The sequence below is a fragment of the Mustelus asterias genome, chromosome 6, assembly GCF_964213995.1.
Source record: "Mustelus asterias chromosome 6, sMusAst1.hap1.1, whole genome shotgun sequence".
Classification (NCBI taxonomy): Eukaryota; Metazoa; Chordata; class Chondrichthyes; order Carcharhiniformes; family Triakidae; genus Mustelus; species Mustelus asterias.
Genome location: NC_135806.1, coordinates 85,651,617 through 85,667,452, shown reverse-complemented (window position 1 = coordinate 85,667,452; position 15,836 = coordinate 85,651,617). Strand labels below are relative to the sequence as shown.

General features: G+C 45.4%; 1 protein-coding gene across 1 annotated transcript in view; it reads left to right on the top strand.

Annotated features, from left to right (window-relative positions):
- camk4 (calcium/calmodulin-dependent protein kinase IV) overlaps positions 1 to 15,836 on the top strand; it is a 115,722-nt gene that overhangs the window by 36,584 nt on the left and 63,302 nt on the right. Inside the window, exons 3-4 of the mRNA XM_078214670.1 lie at positions 1,264 to 1,326; positions 4,705 to 4,787. Of these exons, the coding sequence (XP_078070796.1) occupies positions 1,264 to 1,326; positions 4,705 to 4,787 (146 nt within the window). The remainder of the gene's footprint in view (positions 1 to 1,263; positions 1,327 to 4,704; positions 4,788 to 15,836) is intronic.

The following is a 15,836-nucleotide window of genomic DNA, read 5'->3' as shown; positions in this document are numbered from 1 at the left end:
TGCTCACCATCCAAGGCCTAAACACACTTTTCAGGTGAAGCAGCACTTCACATGCACCTCCTTTAATCTGGTCAATTGCATTCGCTTCTCCCAATGCAGTCTACTCTACATTGGAGAAACCAAACGCAGACTGGGTGACCACTTTGCTGAACACCTTCGGTCCATCCGCAAGCAGGATCCAGACCTTCAGAGCATGAACTCTTACCTCCACCTTCACCTCACTGCCATTTATTTTATTTCATTTCATCTAATTTTATTTATTTATTTCAATTTCTTCCATCACTTCATTTTTCTACCTTTTTAAAACCTTGCTTTCCATCTTTTTACATCCGCTATGGTCTCCCCTCTCCCCACTCCACTAGGGCCATCTGTCACCTGTTTCAGGTTGACCTTTGATACACTCTGCACAGTCTCATTTCCTTCTCTATGAACGGTATGTTTTGTCTGCATAACGCGCAAGAAACAATACTTTTCACTGTATGCTAATACATGTGACAATAATAAATCAAATCAAATCACTGCCTACCTTTTGTTTTGCCATTTACACATTCTGATCTCTTAATGGGCCACCATGAGCATCTTCCTTAGCCATGATCATCACCGTTGACATTCCTTTTGTCTTTTTGTCTATGACATCTTTGTCAATCGCCCTTCACCCCTCATCTTAACAGTATAAATATCAACCTATTTTCTATTGTCTTCAACTGTGATGATGGGTCATCCAGACACAAAACGTTAGCTTAATTTGCTCTCCACAGATGCTGTCAGACCTGCTGAGATTTTCCAGCATTTTCTGTTTTTGTTTGCACACAACATTGGCTAAGAGCAATCAGCTTGCACCTCGCTTCCCCTGCCTTTGCTTATTGTGTTCTAGGCAGGCAGAAACCAAAGGAATGTGACAACCCTGTGTGTGGCGAACAGTCAACAAAATGTCTCACAGGCTGCACTAAGAACCTTGATGGGCCACATTTGACCCCGGGTCGCAGGTTGCCCAATTTACAGTAAAGTTTATTTTTGTTTAAAAATGTGAGATCTCGTGGTTTTGCTGAATGTTCAAATTTCTTCTGCAAATGTGAATGGACCCTAGTAGGATTGTAACAGAAGTAGATGTAATGGTTTGCACCTGCAAACAATATTCCTCCTACCAGCCTTGTGCATCTAGGCACTGTTACTTTAGTGATGTCCCCAGCAACTGTCTGAGCTAACAAACGTATTTCATTTATAATATAGCAAAACCTATTCATATTTCCCATTGCTTCACAGGTTGATAAAAAAATAGTTCGAACTGAAATAGGAGTTCTGCTTCGACTTTCCCACCCCAATATCGTAAGTTGAATTATCATATTCTTTACGATGTCTAACTTGCTCATGTATCATTATCAAGGATATAAAACATTTATCCCTTCTCATTTATTTAAGGAACTCAACAATTTGTAACTTATAGGTTCAGTATAAATATGGTATATTTTGAAATGTTTTGTTTTAAATGTTGATTGCTCACTATCTGATATAACACAAACATATCTAATTATTTTTTATGCCATTATGATACAACCCTATTACATACATATTGGGTGAAATTCTCCCCAAAAAATTTTAAGTGCCGAATTCTCAATATTTTAAATTCTGTTTTTTTCAAAATGAATCTCCCAAACTTGGTGCACTACAGAATGCACTAGCGTGAATCTCAAAAATCAGTAGGCGGGGCATATTCCCATTGGAGAGACCAGCATCATAGCTTTGAGCAGGCCACTGCTCATGCGCTGATCTGTCATAGCGGAGATCAGCACATGCGCAGTAGCCCGCACTGCCGGCCTCCCGATCACTGGCCAGCCCTGCGACCCCACATCGCTGGCCATATGACCACCCGATCGCTGGCCTCCTGAACATATCCGGGCCAGCCTCGACCCTCCTCCTCCCCTCCACCCCCAACTTGATTCCCCCAGGCAGGCTGACCCTCCCCCACCCCGATGTCCCGCCCCGATCATTGGCCTCCCTCCTCTGTCACCAAGCCCAAGTGCAGACTGGCAGCGGAATCTCTCCCCCCACTGATCGCCTCCTGCAGAGGCCCTGCCCCATTAGGCCCTGCCTCCTCTCTGGCGTTGCTGCTTTACCCCTCGGGCATGGCCAGGGGGCCAAGCTGGCACTGTCAAGCTGGCAATACCCAGGGGGGACCCCAACCTCCTGACCCCCCTTCACTCCAGCGGGGTTGGGCCACCAGCTCCCCGCTAATGGGGAGCTGTTGTAAACTCTGCTGGAGTGAACCACTCCTGGCGGAGTGGGAGAGGCTAGCGGGCCTGGAGACTTCAGTCCCGGGTCTGCTAATGATAACAAAATGAACATTTAAATAATTTATTCAGCTCCGTACTGATTTCTGGTGCGGAGCTGATGACTTTTTTCATAAGATATAGGAGCAGAATTAGGCCATTCGGCCCATTGAGTCCGCTCCGCCATTCGATCATAGCTGATACGCTCCTGATCCCCATTTTCCTGCCTTTCTCCCACAACCTTTCAACCCATTATCAAATAAGAATCTCCTCAAATTTATTTACTGTCCCAGCATCCCCTGCACTTTGGAGTAGCGAATTCCACAGATTCACGACCCTTTGGGAGAAGTAGTTTCTCCTCAACTCTGTTGTAAATTTGCTACCCCTTATCCTAAGACTATGACCTCTCGTCCTAGAATGCCCCACCAGCGGAAGGAAGCATCCACACCACGTCTACTTGATCCATACCTTTTATCATCTCGAATACTTTAATTTGATCTCCCCTCATGCTTCCAAATTTCAGAGAGTATAGGCCTAAACTGTTCAATCTCTCTTCATACGACAAACCCCTCATCTCTGGAATCAATCTAGTGAACCTCCTCTGAACTGCCTCCAATGCCACTACATCTTTCTTCACAACGGGGACCAAAACTGAGCACAGTACTCCAGATGCAGTCTCACCAATGCCTTGTATAGTTGCAACAATACTTCCTTACCTTTATATTCTCTTCCTTTAGCTATAAATGCCAACATTCCATTTGCTTTCTTTATTATCTGCTGTACCTGCATGCTAGTTTTCTGTGACTCGTGAACGAGGACACCCAGATCCCTCAGCACTGGAACACCCTGAAGTCTCTCTCCATTTAGATAATAAGTCATTTTCCCATTTTTGCAACCAAAATGCATGACCGTACACTTATCCACGTTAAACTCCATCTGCCACATTTTGGCCCACTCTCCTAACCTATCTATATCCACTTGTATGGTTCTTATTTCCTCATTGCAACTTGCTGTCCCACCTATTTTTTGTTGGCTATGGAGCCTTCTATCCTTGTATCCAAGTCATTAATGTAGATTATAAATAGCTGGGGCCCAAGGACCGAACTCTGTGGCACCCCACTAGTTACTTCTTGCCATCCAGAAAAAAAAACATTTATCCCGACTCTCTGTCTTCCGTCCATCAGCCAGTCACCTATCCAAGCTAATAAATTAACCCTAATCCCATGTGATCTAACCTTGTGAATTAACCTTTTGTGTGGCATCTTATCAAACACCTCCCGGAAGTCCAGATATACTACATCTACAGGATCCCAATTATCCACTTTGCTTGTTTCATCCTCAAAGAACTCTAGCAAATTAGTCAAACATGATTTGCCTTTCATAAAACCATACTGACTTTGATAGTGTTTTGACTTTCCAAATGTCCTGATATTGCTTCCTTGATAATTGATTCTAACACTTTCCCAACAACAGATATTAAACTATAATTTCCCACATTTTGCCTCCCTCCCTTTTTGAATAAGGGCGTTACATTAGCATTTTTCCAATCCATTAGAATCTTTCCTGTGTAAGGGAATTTTGGAATATTATAACCAATGGATCTACTGTCTCTGCCGCCACTTCTTTTAATACCCTAGGATGTAGGCCATCAGGTGCGAGGGACTTATCTGCCCTCAATCCCAATAGTTTGCTGAGTACCTTTTCCCTATCGATGTTGATTGTTCTAAGTTCTACCCTTTCTATTACCTTTGACTTGCCTGTTCCTATAGGAATGGTACTAGTGTCCTTCACCATGGAAACTGAGGCAAAATATTGATTTAGCATCTCTGCCATTTCAGTGTTCCCCACCATTAACTCTCCGGTTTCATCTTCCAAGGGACCAACATTCACCCTAGCGACTCTCTTCTCTTTTATATATCTATAGAAGCTTTTGCTATCCTTCTGTGGGAGATTCTAGTGTGAACTCCCACTGAAGAAAACAGCGTGAATTACTCCAGTTTTCCCACGAATTCAACACTTAGAATTTTTTTGGGAGAATTCCGCTCCTTATCTATAACCACAAGAAGGGGAAGGGAAACAATTTCCCAATTCATTGCCTTATTATTTTGAAAATGCTACTTTGATATATAAGAGAGTGAACAAGTGACATTCCTGCCATTTGCAGCATCTATGTGAAGGATCTGAATTCTGCTTACTACATTCCAATGTAGCAAGCAAAGGATTTCAAGCACAAACCCAAGCCATATCATGGTATTAAATGCATTACACCATGACCCAGTGCAATTTGGTTCTGTTCAGGTAATAACTGAGAATGATAAACACTGAGCCTGTTGTCAGCTTAATTTGTATTTATGAAATCTTTACTAATAAATTTGTAGAAAAATACTATTTAATAATTGTGGTTTTTCACATATAACTTTCTTCATTTATCTTGCAGATTAGACTGAAAGAGATATTTGAGACTCTAACAGAGATTAATTTGGTTCTGGAACTGGTCACCGGAGGAGAGCTATTTGACAGGTATTTGATTTGTTTATTTTAAAGGTGGAGGTGGATTAATAAAGAAGTATAAAGCTGCAGTATGAGACTCGAGCAGCTTTTAACTATCTCCGGTATTTACATACTTTTTATGAATTAGGTTTCCTATGTGCATGCCAGTTGATAATGATACTGTTTATAATTGTCTGTGGCTGTGTGAGGGCAGGATTTTCTGGAAATGCCCCAACTAGGAACATAGGAATTAGGAGCGAGAGTAGGCAATTCAGCCCTTTGAGACTGCTCCGCCATTCTATATGATCATGGCTGATCACCATCTCATCCGAACCCCACTTCCCTGCCTTTTCCCCATAGCCCTTTATCCTGCTTTTGATTGAATATTTATCTATCTCTTGAATTCATTGATTGATTCTGCATCCACTGCACTCTGGGGCTGGGGCAGTGAGTTCCATAGATTCACGACCCTCACTCAGAGGTAGCTGCTCCTTATCTCTGTCTTGAACCTCCCCTCTCTTAAACTCAACTGTGACCTCTTGTCCTAGACTGTTCTAGAAGGAGGAACATTTGGTTAATATTTACTTTATCAATCCTGTTGAGTATTTTATATACTTCAATCAAATCCCCCCCTCATTCTTCTGTACTCCAGCGAGTACAAGCCCAAGCTACTCAACCGCTCCTCATATGACAGCCCCTTCAAACCTGGAATCAATCTAGTGAACCTCTTCTGAACTGCCTCCAGTGCCACCACAACCTTCCTCAAAGAAGGTGACCAAAACTGAACACAACACTCCAACTGTGGTCTCACCAGTGTCTTATACAATTGTAACAATACTTCTCCACTTTTATGCTCTAGACCCATTGCAATAAATGCCAAGATTCCATTTGCTTTCCTTATAACATTCTGCACCTGCATAACCACTTTCTGAGACTCATGCACAAGGACACCCAGATCCTCTGCACACATACCCTTTGAATCTGTTTCCCATTTAAATAGTAATTTACCCTTTTATTTTCTAGCCAAAATGGATAACCTCGCATTTATCCACATTAAACTCCATCTGCCAGATTCTGGCCCATTCCCCTAGCCTGTCAGTACCCATTTGTAAGCTTTTTATCTGCTTATCACAGCCTGCATGCCCACCTAATTTTGTGTTGTCAGCAAATTTCATTATGTTACACTCTGGTCCTGCTTGTAGATTATTGATATAGAGTGTAAATCGTTGTGGTCCGAGAACTGAACCCTGTGGACCCCACTAGTTACGGGTCCATAGATTCCATAGATTCACGACCCTTATTTATCCCAACCCTCTGCTTTTTATCCATCAGCCAATCCTCAATCCAAGCCACAACTCTACCCTCAACCCCTTGGGCTCTAACCTTCTGGATCAGTCTCTTGTGTGGCACTTTATCAAATGCCATCTGGAAGTCCAGATAGATCGCATCCACTGGATCTCCGTTATTTACCTTGCTGGTTACATCCTCAAAGAACTCTAGCAGGTTTGTCAAACAAGACTTGCCCTTCACAAAACCGTGCTGACACTGGTGAATTGAGCTTTGTTTTTCCAAATGCTCAGTCACTGCCTCATTAATGATTGACTCCAGCAACTTTCCCATCACAGGGGTCAAGCTGACTGGTCTATAGTTTCTCACTTTTTGCCTCTCTCCTTTCTTGAATAAGGGTGTCACATTAGCATGTTTCCAGTCCACCAGCTGAAAAACAGGGGACAAACACATCTCCATCAGCCCAGGAAGCCACAACCTGATTTTACATGCCTGAGGTCATGGCTTCCGTTCCCATGATGAAGGGTGTCCTGCCTCCTATAGTTGCCGACCAGTCAGCGGCACAGCAACTCTCTAGTGCAGCAGTGCCACTGGGAACAATCGCCACTGCTGGGACTGCAATTAGTACTCGCCAAGGACGTGAAACTGCAAGATAAATGGTGGGGAATGAGTCAGGATATGCTATTCCTTTTTAATAGAAATATCAACAATAAAAGACAATGGGGGAAAGTGTTGGAGGAAATTAATTCAGGATGGTCTGTGAAAGTCAAGATCACATATGGTCTTCAGGTGAAGGAGCAAGAGGCTGGGGGAAATTTAAATCAGGACATATAGACATAATTCAGGCTCAATTTTAAAGTCATACATTCTGTCCTAAGCTGTATACTTTTCTAATATAAATTCCTAAGTTTACAGTTATAATGAAACAACTTGTGTAAATTAGTCACTAGTAATTATACCCTCTGGCTATTCTGGTTTTGCAGCATATTGCCTGCGAGGGTCTAATTACAACCTGAAATGTTACAATGAAGAGTTTCGAATATAGAATTGAACATAGGAAACTCAAATGAAAAAGGTTGACAGGGAGTTCATAAAGAGACAAAAATTGATCCTTGTTGTGCCTATTAAATGGAGGAAAATTGACCAATTTCACAGGTCTATGTACTGCACTTCAAGAACACTGAAAATATGTCTGATGACAAATTGGGGGGTGGGAGGGATAGTGGAACCCATGTGCGGCAACACAGCCTCATATTGCCCAAAGCATGTGTTGATCAGGGCCTCCCTCGCATGCTTGACCCTTGCTGCCGCCAGCCCTCCAGCACCTGGGTGGTGTTGCCCTTCGTCGTCATCTTCCTCCTCCCCCTGCGCCTTCTTCCCCAGCAATGCCCAGCTGGTCGGCCTCCACGTCCTCCTCCCCAGGAAGGTCTCCTCGCTGCTGCGCCAGGTTGTGTAGGCACAGCACACCACCACAATGCGGGACGATATCAGAGGGCTATACTGGGGGGCCCCACCTGAATCTTGAGGAACCCCATGCACCGCTCTACTATTTAAAGATGGCAACGTGGGCCTCATTATATCGGGTCTCAGCCTCAGGCCTCCGCACAGGCGTCATCAGCCAAGTCCAATGCGGGTACCCCATGTCCCTCACGAGCCTTCACTGCATCCTGGGCTCCTCCTCAAAGACCTCCAGGATAGCAGAACTCCTCAATATGAAGCTGTGAGGCACGTTGCCGGGGTGTCTGGCACAGACGTGCATAATGTTGAGCTAATGGTCACACACCAATTGCACATTTATTGAATGGAAGCCCTTTCTATTCATGAATCTTCCTGGATTCCTGACCGGGGCCTTGAGGGCAACATGGGTACAGTCTATAGCCCCGTGCACATTTGGCATCCCTGCAATGGTTGCGAATCCTGCTGGGCCTGGTCCAGGTCAAATTTGATATACTGGCCAGCCCCGGGCATACAGGGCATCTGTGACCTACTTCACACACTTGTGAATGGCTGATTGTGAAATGCCACAAAGGTCTCCACTGGCGGTCAGTAGAGACCCCAGAGTGAATTGCGGCCACATCCTGCCTCTAGTGGCCGACTCCCTCTCCACCTGCGAGTGGTAAGGCCTGGACCTCCTCTGCCCGCAATTCATCCTCCTGCTCCTCCTCCTCAGCTCCAGCAGCAACCAAAAGAACAGCAAGATCAATGGCATGCATTGCAAAAGCCATCTCGTCAATCTGAAGGCGGAGTGGGGGGGAGGGAGAGACCGATGGAGAGGTTAAAGAACTCTGCTCGCCCCCCAGCCCAGCAACCCACATTCCCCATATCCCCTTCACAGCCCCTCCAGCAACACACACTCCCCACGTAACCCCCCACAGCCCCCCAGCATCACAGACCCCATCATTCCCCCCGCAGCAACACAGTCCCCACTATTCCCCCCCCCCCCCCCCCCCCCCCCCCCCGAGCACATACTCAGAACCAATGCATTAGTGACCACAGACACTGCTGCTTGACAGGTCCTGAGGCTGTAGCACTGCCACTTCAAAGAGTTTCCAGCATCTCCTCCACCTGCAACAGTGCTTCCTGCTGCCGGCACTAGGACCCAGAGTCATCGCTAAGACCCAAGGTCGGCGCTCAGACCAGGGTCTATGCTGAGAATCCGAGGTTGGACTCCATGATTAACAGCCCCCCCCCCCCCCCCCCCCCAAAACACTCTCAGCAGCCTCCCACCCTCCCCCTCAACCTCCGGATCCAAAATGCAACATGTCCGCCGCAAAACAACCCCCTCTGAGCAGCACGGAGGAATTTGAACGCTGAGACGTACCTCCTCACTCATCCTCTCCCTCCCAGAATCCGACTTTTATAGAGGTGTTTTCCAGACTGATCCGGCTGCGGCGAAGGAGGTCATAAAGGCAGGTGAGCTGGGACGATTAGGCATGAAGCTTGCTAATTACATTGTGATGAATGCAAAAGCATGTAAATTGATGTCTCGCCCGTTTTAGGTGGGGTCCCGGTCGCATCTCTTTTTTTTTCGTGATAAAATGGAAATGGGAGTGAAAATGGTCGCCATTCCCGCTAGCTGCCTTACAACTGATTTTACGAAATTTTCCTGCTGCAAAACAGGCACAACGGGGTCGTAAACTTCCACCCACTGCCTTCTTCCACCAGCTTTTAGCAGCAACCAAACCAAAATTAAAACTCCAACTCCAGAGAGGGGGAAAAAGCACTGCTACTTCTGTCCACTTCAAGCTACTACTGAAAAGCAAAACTAAAAACTGGACTTTTCTGTGAAGCTTAGCAGTCCCTCGCCACATGACATAAGCTGTCAATCAACCTCAATCAAGCTCCACTCAGCAATCCCAAGGGATCATTAAAAACCGTGGCACCCTGTATTAGTCCAGATTAAAAATAAACATCTTTGACTGAATTTTACTGTTCTGCCCGCCACAGGAATTGTAGGGGCGGGATACAGACCATGCAAAGGTCCGTTAAACTCAGGTGGGATTTTCCGATGTTAGGGTGAGTGCGGCTGGAAAAACCCGCCAATTGTCATTTATACTGCCTCAGCAGCAATAAAGGATACTGGTTACAGACAACATGGTGCCGACAAATTCCTATGAAGGAACATGATTAAAATATAAAAGGCACAGTACCATCACATCATTAATGTTTTTTCCAGCATTGATTGGTAGATTCATTGATTTATTATTGTCACATGTATTGGGATACAGTGAAAAGTATTGTTTCTTACATACTATGCAGACAAAACATATCATTTATAGTGTACATTGGAGAGAAGGAAAGGATGGGGTGCAGAATATGATGTTGCAGTTGAAGAGAAAGTGATATGTGATAGGACCATTCAAAAGTCTGATGGCAGAAGGCGAAGAAGCAGTTCTTGAATTGGTTGGTATGTGTTTTCAGACTTCTGTATCTTTTCCCGACAAAAGAAGGTGGAAGAGAGTATGTCCAGGGTGTGTGGGGTCCTTGATTATGCTGGCTGCTTTTCTGAGGCAGCGGGAACTTTAAATGCGTCAGTGGACGGGAGGCTGGCTTGCATGATGGACTCGGCTACGTTCACAACCCTTTGTAGTTTCTTGTGGCCTTGGTCAGAGCAGGAGCCATACCAAGCTGTGATGCAAGTGGAAAGGATGCTCTCTATGGTGCATCTGTAGAAATTGGTGAGAGTTGTAGTGGACATGCTGGATTTCCTTAGCCTTCTAAGAAAGTAGAGGTGCTGGTGGGCTTTCTTAACGTTGCACCGGCATGGAGGGACCAGGACAGATTGTTGGTGATCTGGACACCTAGAAACCTGAAGCTCTTGACCATCTCCACTTCATCACCTTTGATGTAGACAGGGACATGTCCTCCACTATGTTTCCTGAAATCGATGAGTATCTCCTTTTTACTGACATTGAAGGAGAGATTATTGTCATTGCACCATTTCACCAGATTCTCTATTGGGACATTGAGTTTAAAAATTGGCAAGTCATGTTGCAGCTTTGTAGAACCTTGGTTAGGCTGCTCTTGGAATATAGTGTTCAATTCTGGTCGCCACACTACCAGAAGGATCTGAAGCTTTGGAGAGGGTATAGAAAAGATTTACCAGGATGGTGCCTGGTATGGAGGGCATTAGCTATGAGGAGAGGTTGGAGAAACGTTGTTTGTTCTCACTGGAACGACGAAGGTTGAGGGGTGACCGGATAGAAGTTTACAAGATTATGAGGGACTTGGACAGAGTGGATAGTTGGAAGCTACTGCCAAAAGACACAGATGTCCAAGGACCTTCATTGATCTGTTGCTTTCATGCAGATTATTGACTAGGGACTCCCAGGTTCACAGCCCTGTACTGCCGCCAATTCTCCATTGCCTCAGGACTTGGCAAGTGATTCTTGGTAGAAGCCTACATGTGATTTTGTCTAACGTGGAGACCTTGGGGTGCCGCCATTGTCCAATTGACAGGTTGGTGGTCAGATTTCATGTTGAACAACAGAGTGGGACCACCTTGCAACTGCAGCTCTACTGTCTTTACAGCTGGTGCGGTGCATAGTCTTTCTTTGCCTGTTCTGCTGTTGAGGACTTTTTGGACCACATTTTGTCCAGCACCTCCCCCGATCTTGCTGTCATGGGCGTCACTACTAGAAGCAAGGAATTTCCCATTGCTCAAAGAACCGTTGGAGCACACAAATATGTCAAGGTGGCAATCTACGAAGGAGGTGGAGTAGGTCTGCGCTTTATCAGCTTACCTACGGAGCCTGACATTGGCCGGGATTTTCCGGCCATTCATGCCAGCATGATCTTCTGGTCCCACCGATGGCGCACTCCCACCGCAGGTTTCCTGGCAGCGAGGGATGCATTCAGTAGGAAACCCTGTTGACAATGGTGGAACCAGAAGATCCAGCCAATGGTGGGCCACCTCCGCCACGGCGAAACACATGGTGCGTTGTGTGATAAATCCTGTCCATTGTGTTTTCAATTATTGTCACCTAATTAGAAATGGGCCCTAGAGGGCCAGTGGGAAGTGACCCTTGGGGTGCCAATAATTGGCCACTTAATTAGGGTGAGGGCCCATCCCCAATACAATTACAGACAGTTTAGGGATGTGTGGGAGGGCAGTGAGAAGACCAACCCAGGAATTTTATGCCCCCCTCCCCCTACTTCCTCTTACGCCTGCAAATCCACTAGTAGGGAATTGTAAAATTCTGCACAGTGACTGAGTATAACGTACCTCTGACAATACAAAAGTTAGGTGAAAAACTATGCTGGGAGGAAGATACAGGGAGGCTGCAAAATGATTTAGACAAGTTAAATAATTGGACAAGAATGTGGCAGATGGAATATAATTTGGAAAGATGTTACCCATTCTGACAAAAAAGGTAGAAAAACCAAACCGTTTTTTTAAATGGTGAGAGACTAGGCGATGTTGGGATTCAGAGGTACCTGGGTGTCCTTGTACATTTACCACAAAACATTAACTTGCAAGTTATTCCTTATTCTTTCATGGGATGTGGGTGTCGCTCACTGAGCTAGCATTTATTACCCATCGCTAACACTTGAAAGTGCATTTAAGAGTCAACCACATTGCTGTGGATTTGGAATTATGTGTAGACCAGACCAGGTAAGGATGGCAGATTTCCTTCCCTAAAGGACATTTTTTAAAAAATCATTTGTGGGATGTGGGTGTCGCTAGCTGGGCCAGCATTTATTACCCATTCCTAACTGCTCTCCATTTCAGAGGGCATTTAAAAGTCAATCACGTTGCTGTGGGTCTGGAGTCACAAGTAGCCAGACCAGACCAGGTAAGGACAGCAGATTTCCTTCCCTAAAAGACATTAGTGAACCAGATGGGTTTTTACAACAATTGACAATGGTCTCATGGTCATCATCCGACTTTTAATTCCAGATTTTTTATTGAATTCTAATTTTACCATCTACCCTGGTGGGATTTGAACCTGGATCCCCAGACCTTGCCCTGGGTTTCTAGATTATTAGTCCAGTGGCAATATCATTATGCCACTGACACCCCTAACATCCGAACGTCAAGCAGTTAGAAAAAAAATGGTATGTTTGCTTTTATCACAAAGGGATTGAAGTATAAATGAAAAGATTTACAGCAATTGTATGGGGATTTGGTGAAATCACACCTAGAGTATTATGTATAGTTTTAGGGCTGGATTTTACGATCCCTTGCCATGGCAGAAGGCACATAAAACATATCAGGTAGCTGGCCCACTGCCTTCCCCAACCCCAGACCTGATCTCCATAACATCAGGGTTGGAGAAGACATCCATTAGCCACCTGTCATCAGACCTGTTGAGGGCCTTAAGTGGATAATTATTGCTCACTTAAGATTCTCAATCCACCTTCACTGCCATATTAGGCTGATCGGTGACAGGTGGGAAAAACTGGGAAGGCAATTTTTTAAACAACTGAAGTGCAGCTTGATAGCACTGTACACGACACTTCTCACCACTTTGCTAATGATCGAGAGTAGACTGATGGGGCGGTAATTGGCCTGTTTAGGTTTGTCTTGCATTTTATGTACAGGACATACCTGGACAATTTTCCATCTTGTTGGCTGGATGCCACTGTTGTAGTTGTGCTGGAACAGCGTGGCCAGGGGCATGGCTATTTCTCGACCACATGTCTTTCGTACTATTCCTGGAATGCTGTCAGGGCCCATTATCTTTGCTATATCTGGTGCTTTAGCTGTTTCTTGATATGACATGGAATTAATCAAATTGGCTGAAGACTAGCATCTGTGAAGCTGGGGATCTCCAGAGGAAGCAGAAATAGATCATCCACCCAACACTTCTGGCTGACAATGTCATAACTGCTTCAACTTTACGTTCTGTATTGGTGTGCTAGGCTGTCCCTTCCTTCAGGATTGGGATATTTGTGGAGCCTGTTCCTCCTGTTGGTTGTTTAATTGTCCACTACCATTCACGACTGGATGTGGCCGGACTTCAGAGCTTAGATCTGATCCGTTGGTTGTGGATTTGCTTTTTTTTTAATTTCAAAAATATACTTTATTCACAAAAACAAAACTCTCCAATAAAACATTGCAAAATGACAGATCCAAAAGTCATAAACAGTGCAAAAAAGAATCATTTTTACAGTACAACACAGTGCTTATTTACAAAATATTACATTTCGTTACATTTTGTTTCTTAAAACTATATACATGTGTCAGAGTTTACTGTGTGCCGTTATTTTTCAGATTGGCACACAGTTACGCAGGCCGAGGGTATTCTGCAGTTACCTGGCCCTCGGTCTGCCTCGGTTGAGACGCTTTACACGGTGGCCTTTCCCCATTGTGCCTTGGCGGCGGCTGCCCCAAGCTTGAGCGCGTCCCTGAGCACGTAGTCCTGGACCTTGGAATGTGCCAGTCTGCAACACTCGGTCGAGGACAATTCTTTCAGCTGGAAGATCAGCAAGTTTCGGGCGGACCAAAGCGCGTCCTTCACCGAGTTGATGACCCTCCAGCAGCAGTTGATATTTGTCTCGGTGTGCGTCCCCGGAAACAGCCCGTAGAGCACAGAGTCCTGCGTCACCGAGCTGCCCGGGACGAACCGCGACAAATACCACTGCATCTCGTTCCAGACCTTCTTTGCAAAGGCACATTCCACAAGGAGGTGTGCGACCGTCTCATCAGCCCCGCAGCCGCTTCGAGGGCAGCGTGCGGTGAGGTTGAGACCTCGGGCGTGCATAAAGGATCTGACGGGGAGTGCCCTTCTCACCACCAGCCAAGCCAGGTCTTGGTGCTTGTTTGTGAGTTCTGGTGATGAGGCATTCTGCCAAATGACATTGACAGTCCGCTCAGGGAACCATCCGACAGAATCTGCCGTCTCCTTTTCTCTCAGGGCCTCAAGGACATTACGTGCTGACCACTGCTTGATAGCCATGTGGTCAAAGGTGTGTTTCCGGAAGAATTTCTCCACGAAGGACAGGTGCTGCGGTACGGTCCAACTACTTGGAGCGTTCCGCGGCAATGTGGCCAGACCCATCCTCCGCAACACTTGGGACAGGTAGAACCTCAAAAAATAGTGGCACTTGCTGTTACTGTACCGAGGATCTACACACAGCTTGATGCAGCCGCACACAAAGGTGGCCATCAGGATGAGGGCGGCGTTGGGAACGTTTTTCCCTCCGTTCTCTGGAGATTTGTGCATCGCCTCCCTGCGGACACGATCCATCTTTGATCTCCAGATGAACTTGAAGATGGCCCGGGTCACTGCTGCTGCGCAGGACTTGGGGAGAGGCCACACCTGCGCCACGTACAACAACACGGACAGAACCTCTCATCGGATCACAAGGTTCTTCCGTGGATTTGCTTATTAGCTCTGTCTATCGCATTCTGCTTCTGTTGTTTGGCATGCAAGCAAGCCTATGTTGTAGTTTCATTAGGTTGACACTTCACTTTTAGATGTGCCTGGTGCTGCTCGTGGCACGCCCTCTTGGACTCTTCATTGAACCAGTGTTGATCACCAGGCTTAATGGTAGAGCCAGGCCATGATATAACAATGGTCTCGTGGTCATCATCCGACTTTTAATTCCAGATTTTTTATTGAATTCTAATTTTACCATCTAATCAGAGCTAATAAGAAACGCTGAATACAATTCTGCTTCTGTTAAAATTAATTCTGTTATTTACCTAAAATAACTTGCGGATGCCCAGTTTTGAGTTGCTAGATCTGTTTGAATCTATACCATTTGGCATGCTGATAGTGACAATGCGATGGAGAATATCCCCAATGTGAAGGAGGGATTTCTCCACACAAATTCAATGGTAGTCACTCCTACCAATACTGTCATGGACAAATGCAACTGTGACAGGTAGAATGGTGAGGATGAGGTTTTTCCCTCTTGTTGGTTCCCTCATGATCTGCCGCAGACCCAGTCTAGCACTTATGTTCTTTAGGACTTGGCCAGGCTGCGTAATGCCTTACCCACCCTCTGTAATATGGGAGAAGGTCATGGGGGGGCCATCTATTTTGTTTTATGTGGGATTTTAAAGTTCACCCCAGAGAAACTGTTTATACTTGAGTTAAGACAAAATGTAGATCCTATGAATGTAAAGGATTCATCAGTGAATCCGGTCGGAAATTCAGGAGAAAATTATTTTCCCAGAGAGTGGTTAGAATGTAGAACTCACTTCCATAAGGAATATTTGAGGAAATTATCACACATGAATTTTAAGCAAATTCAGGTAAACTCGAGGGAGAATGGAATAGAAGGTCATGCTGATAGCTTTAGATGAAGAGAGGAAATTATTGTTGGGCATAAACACTGACG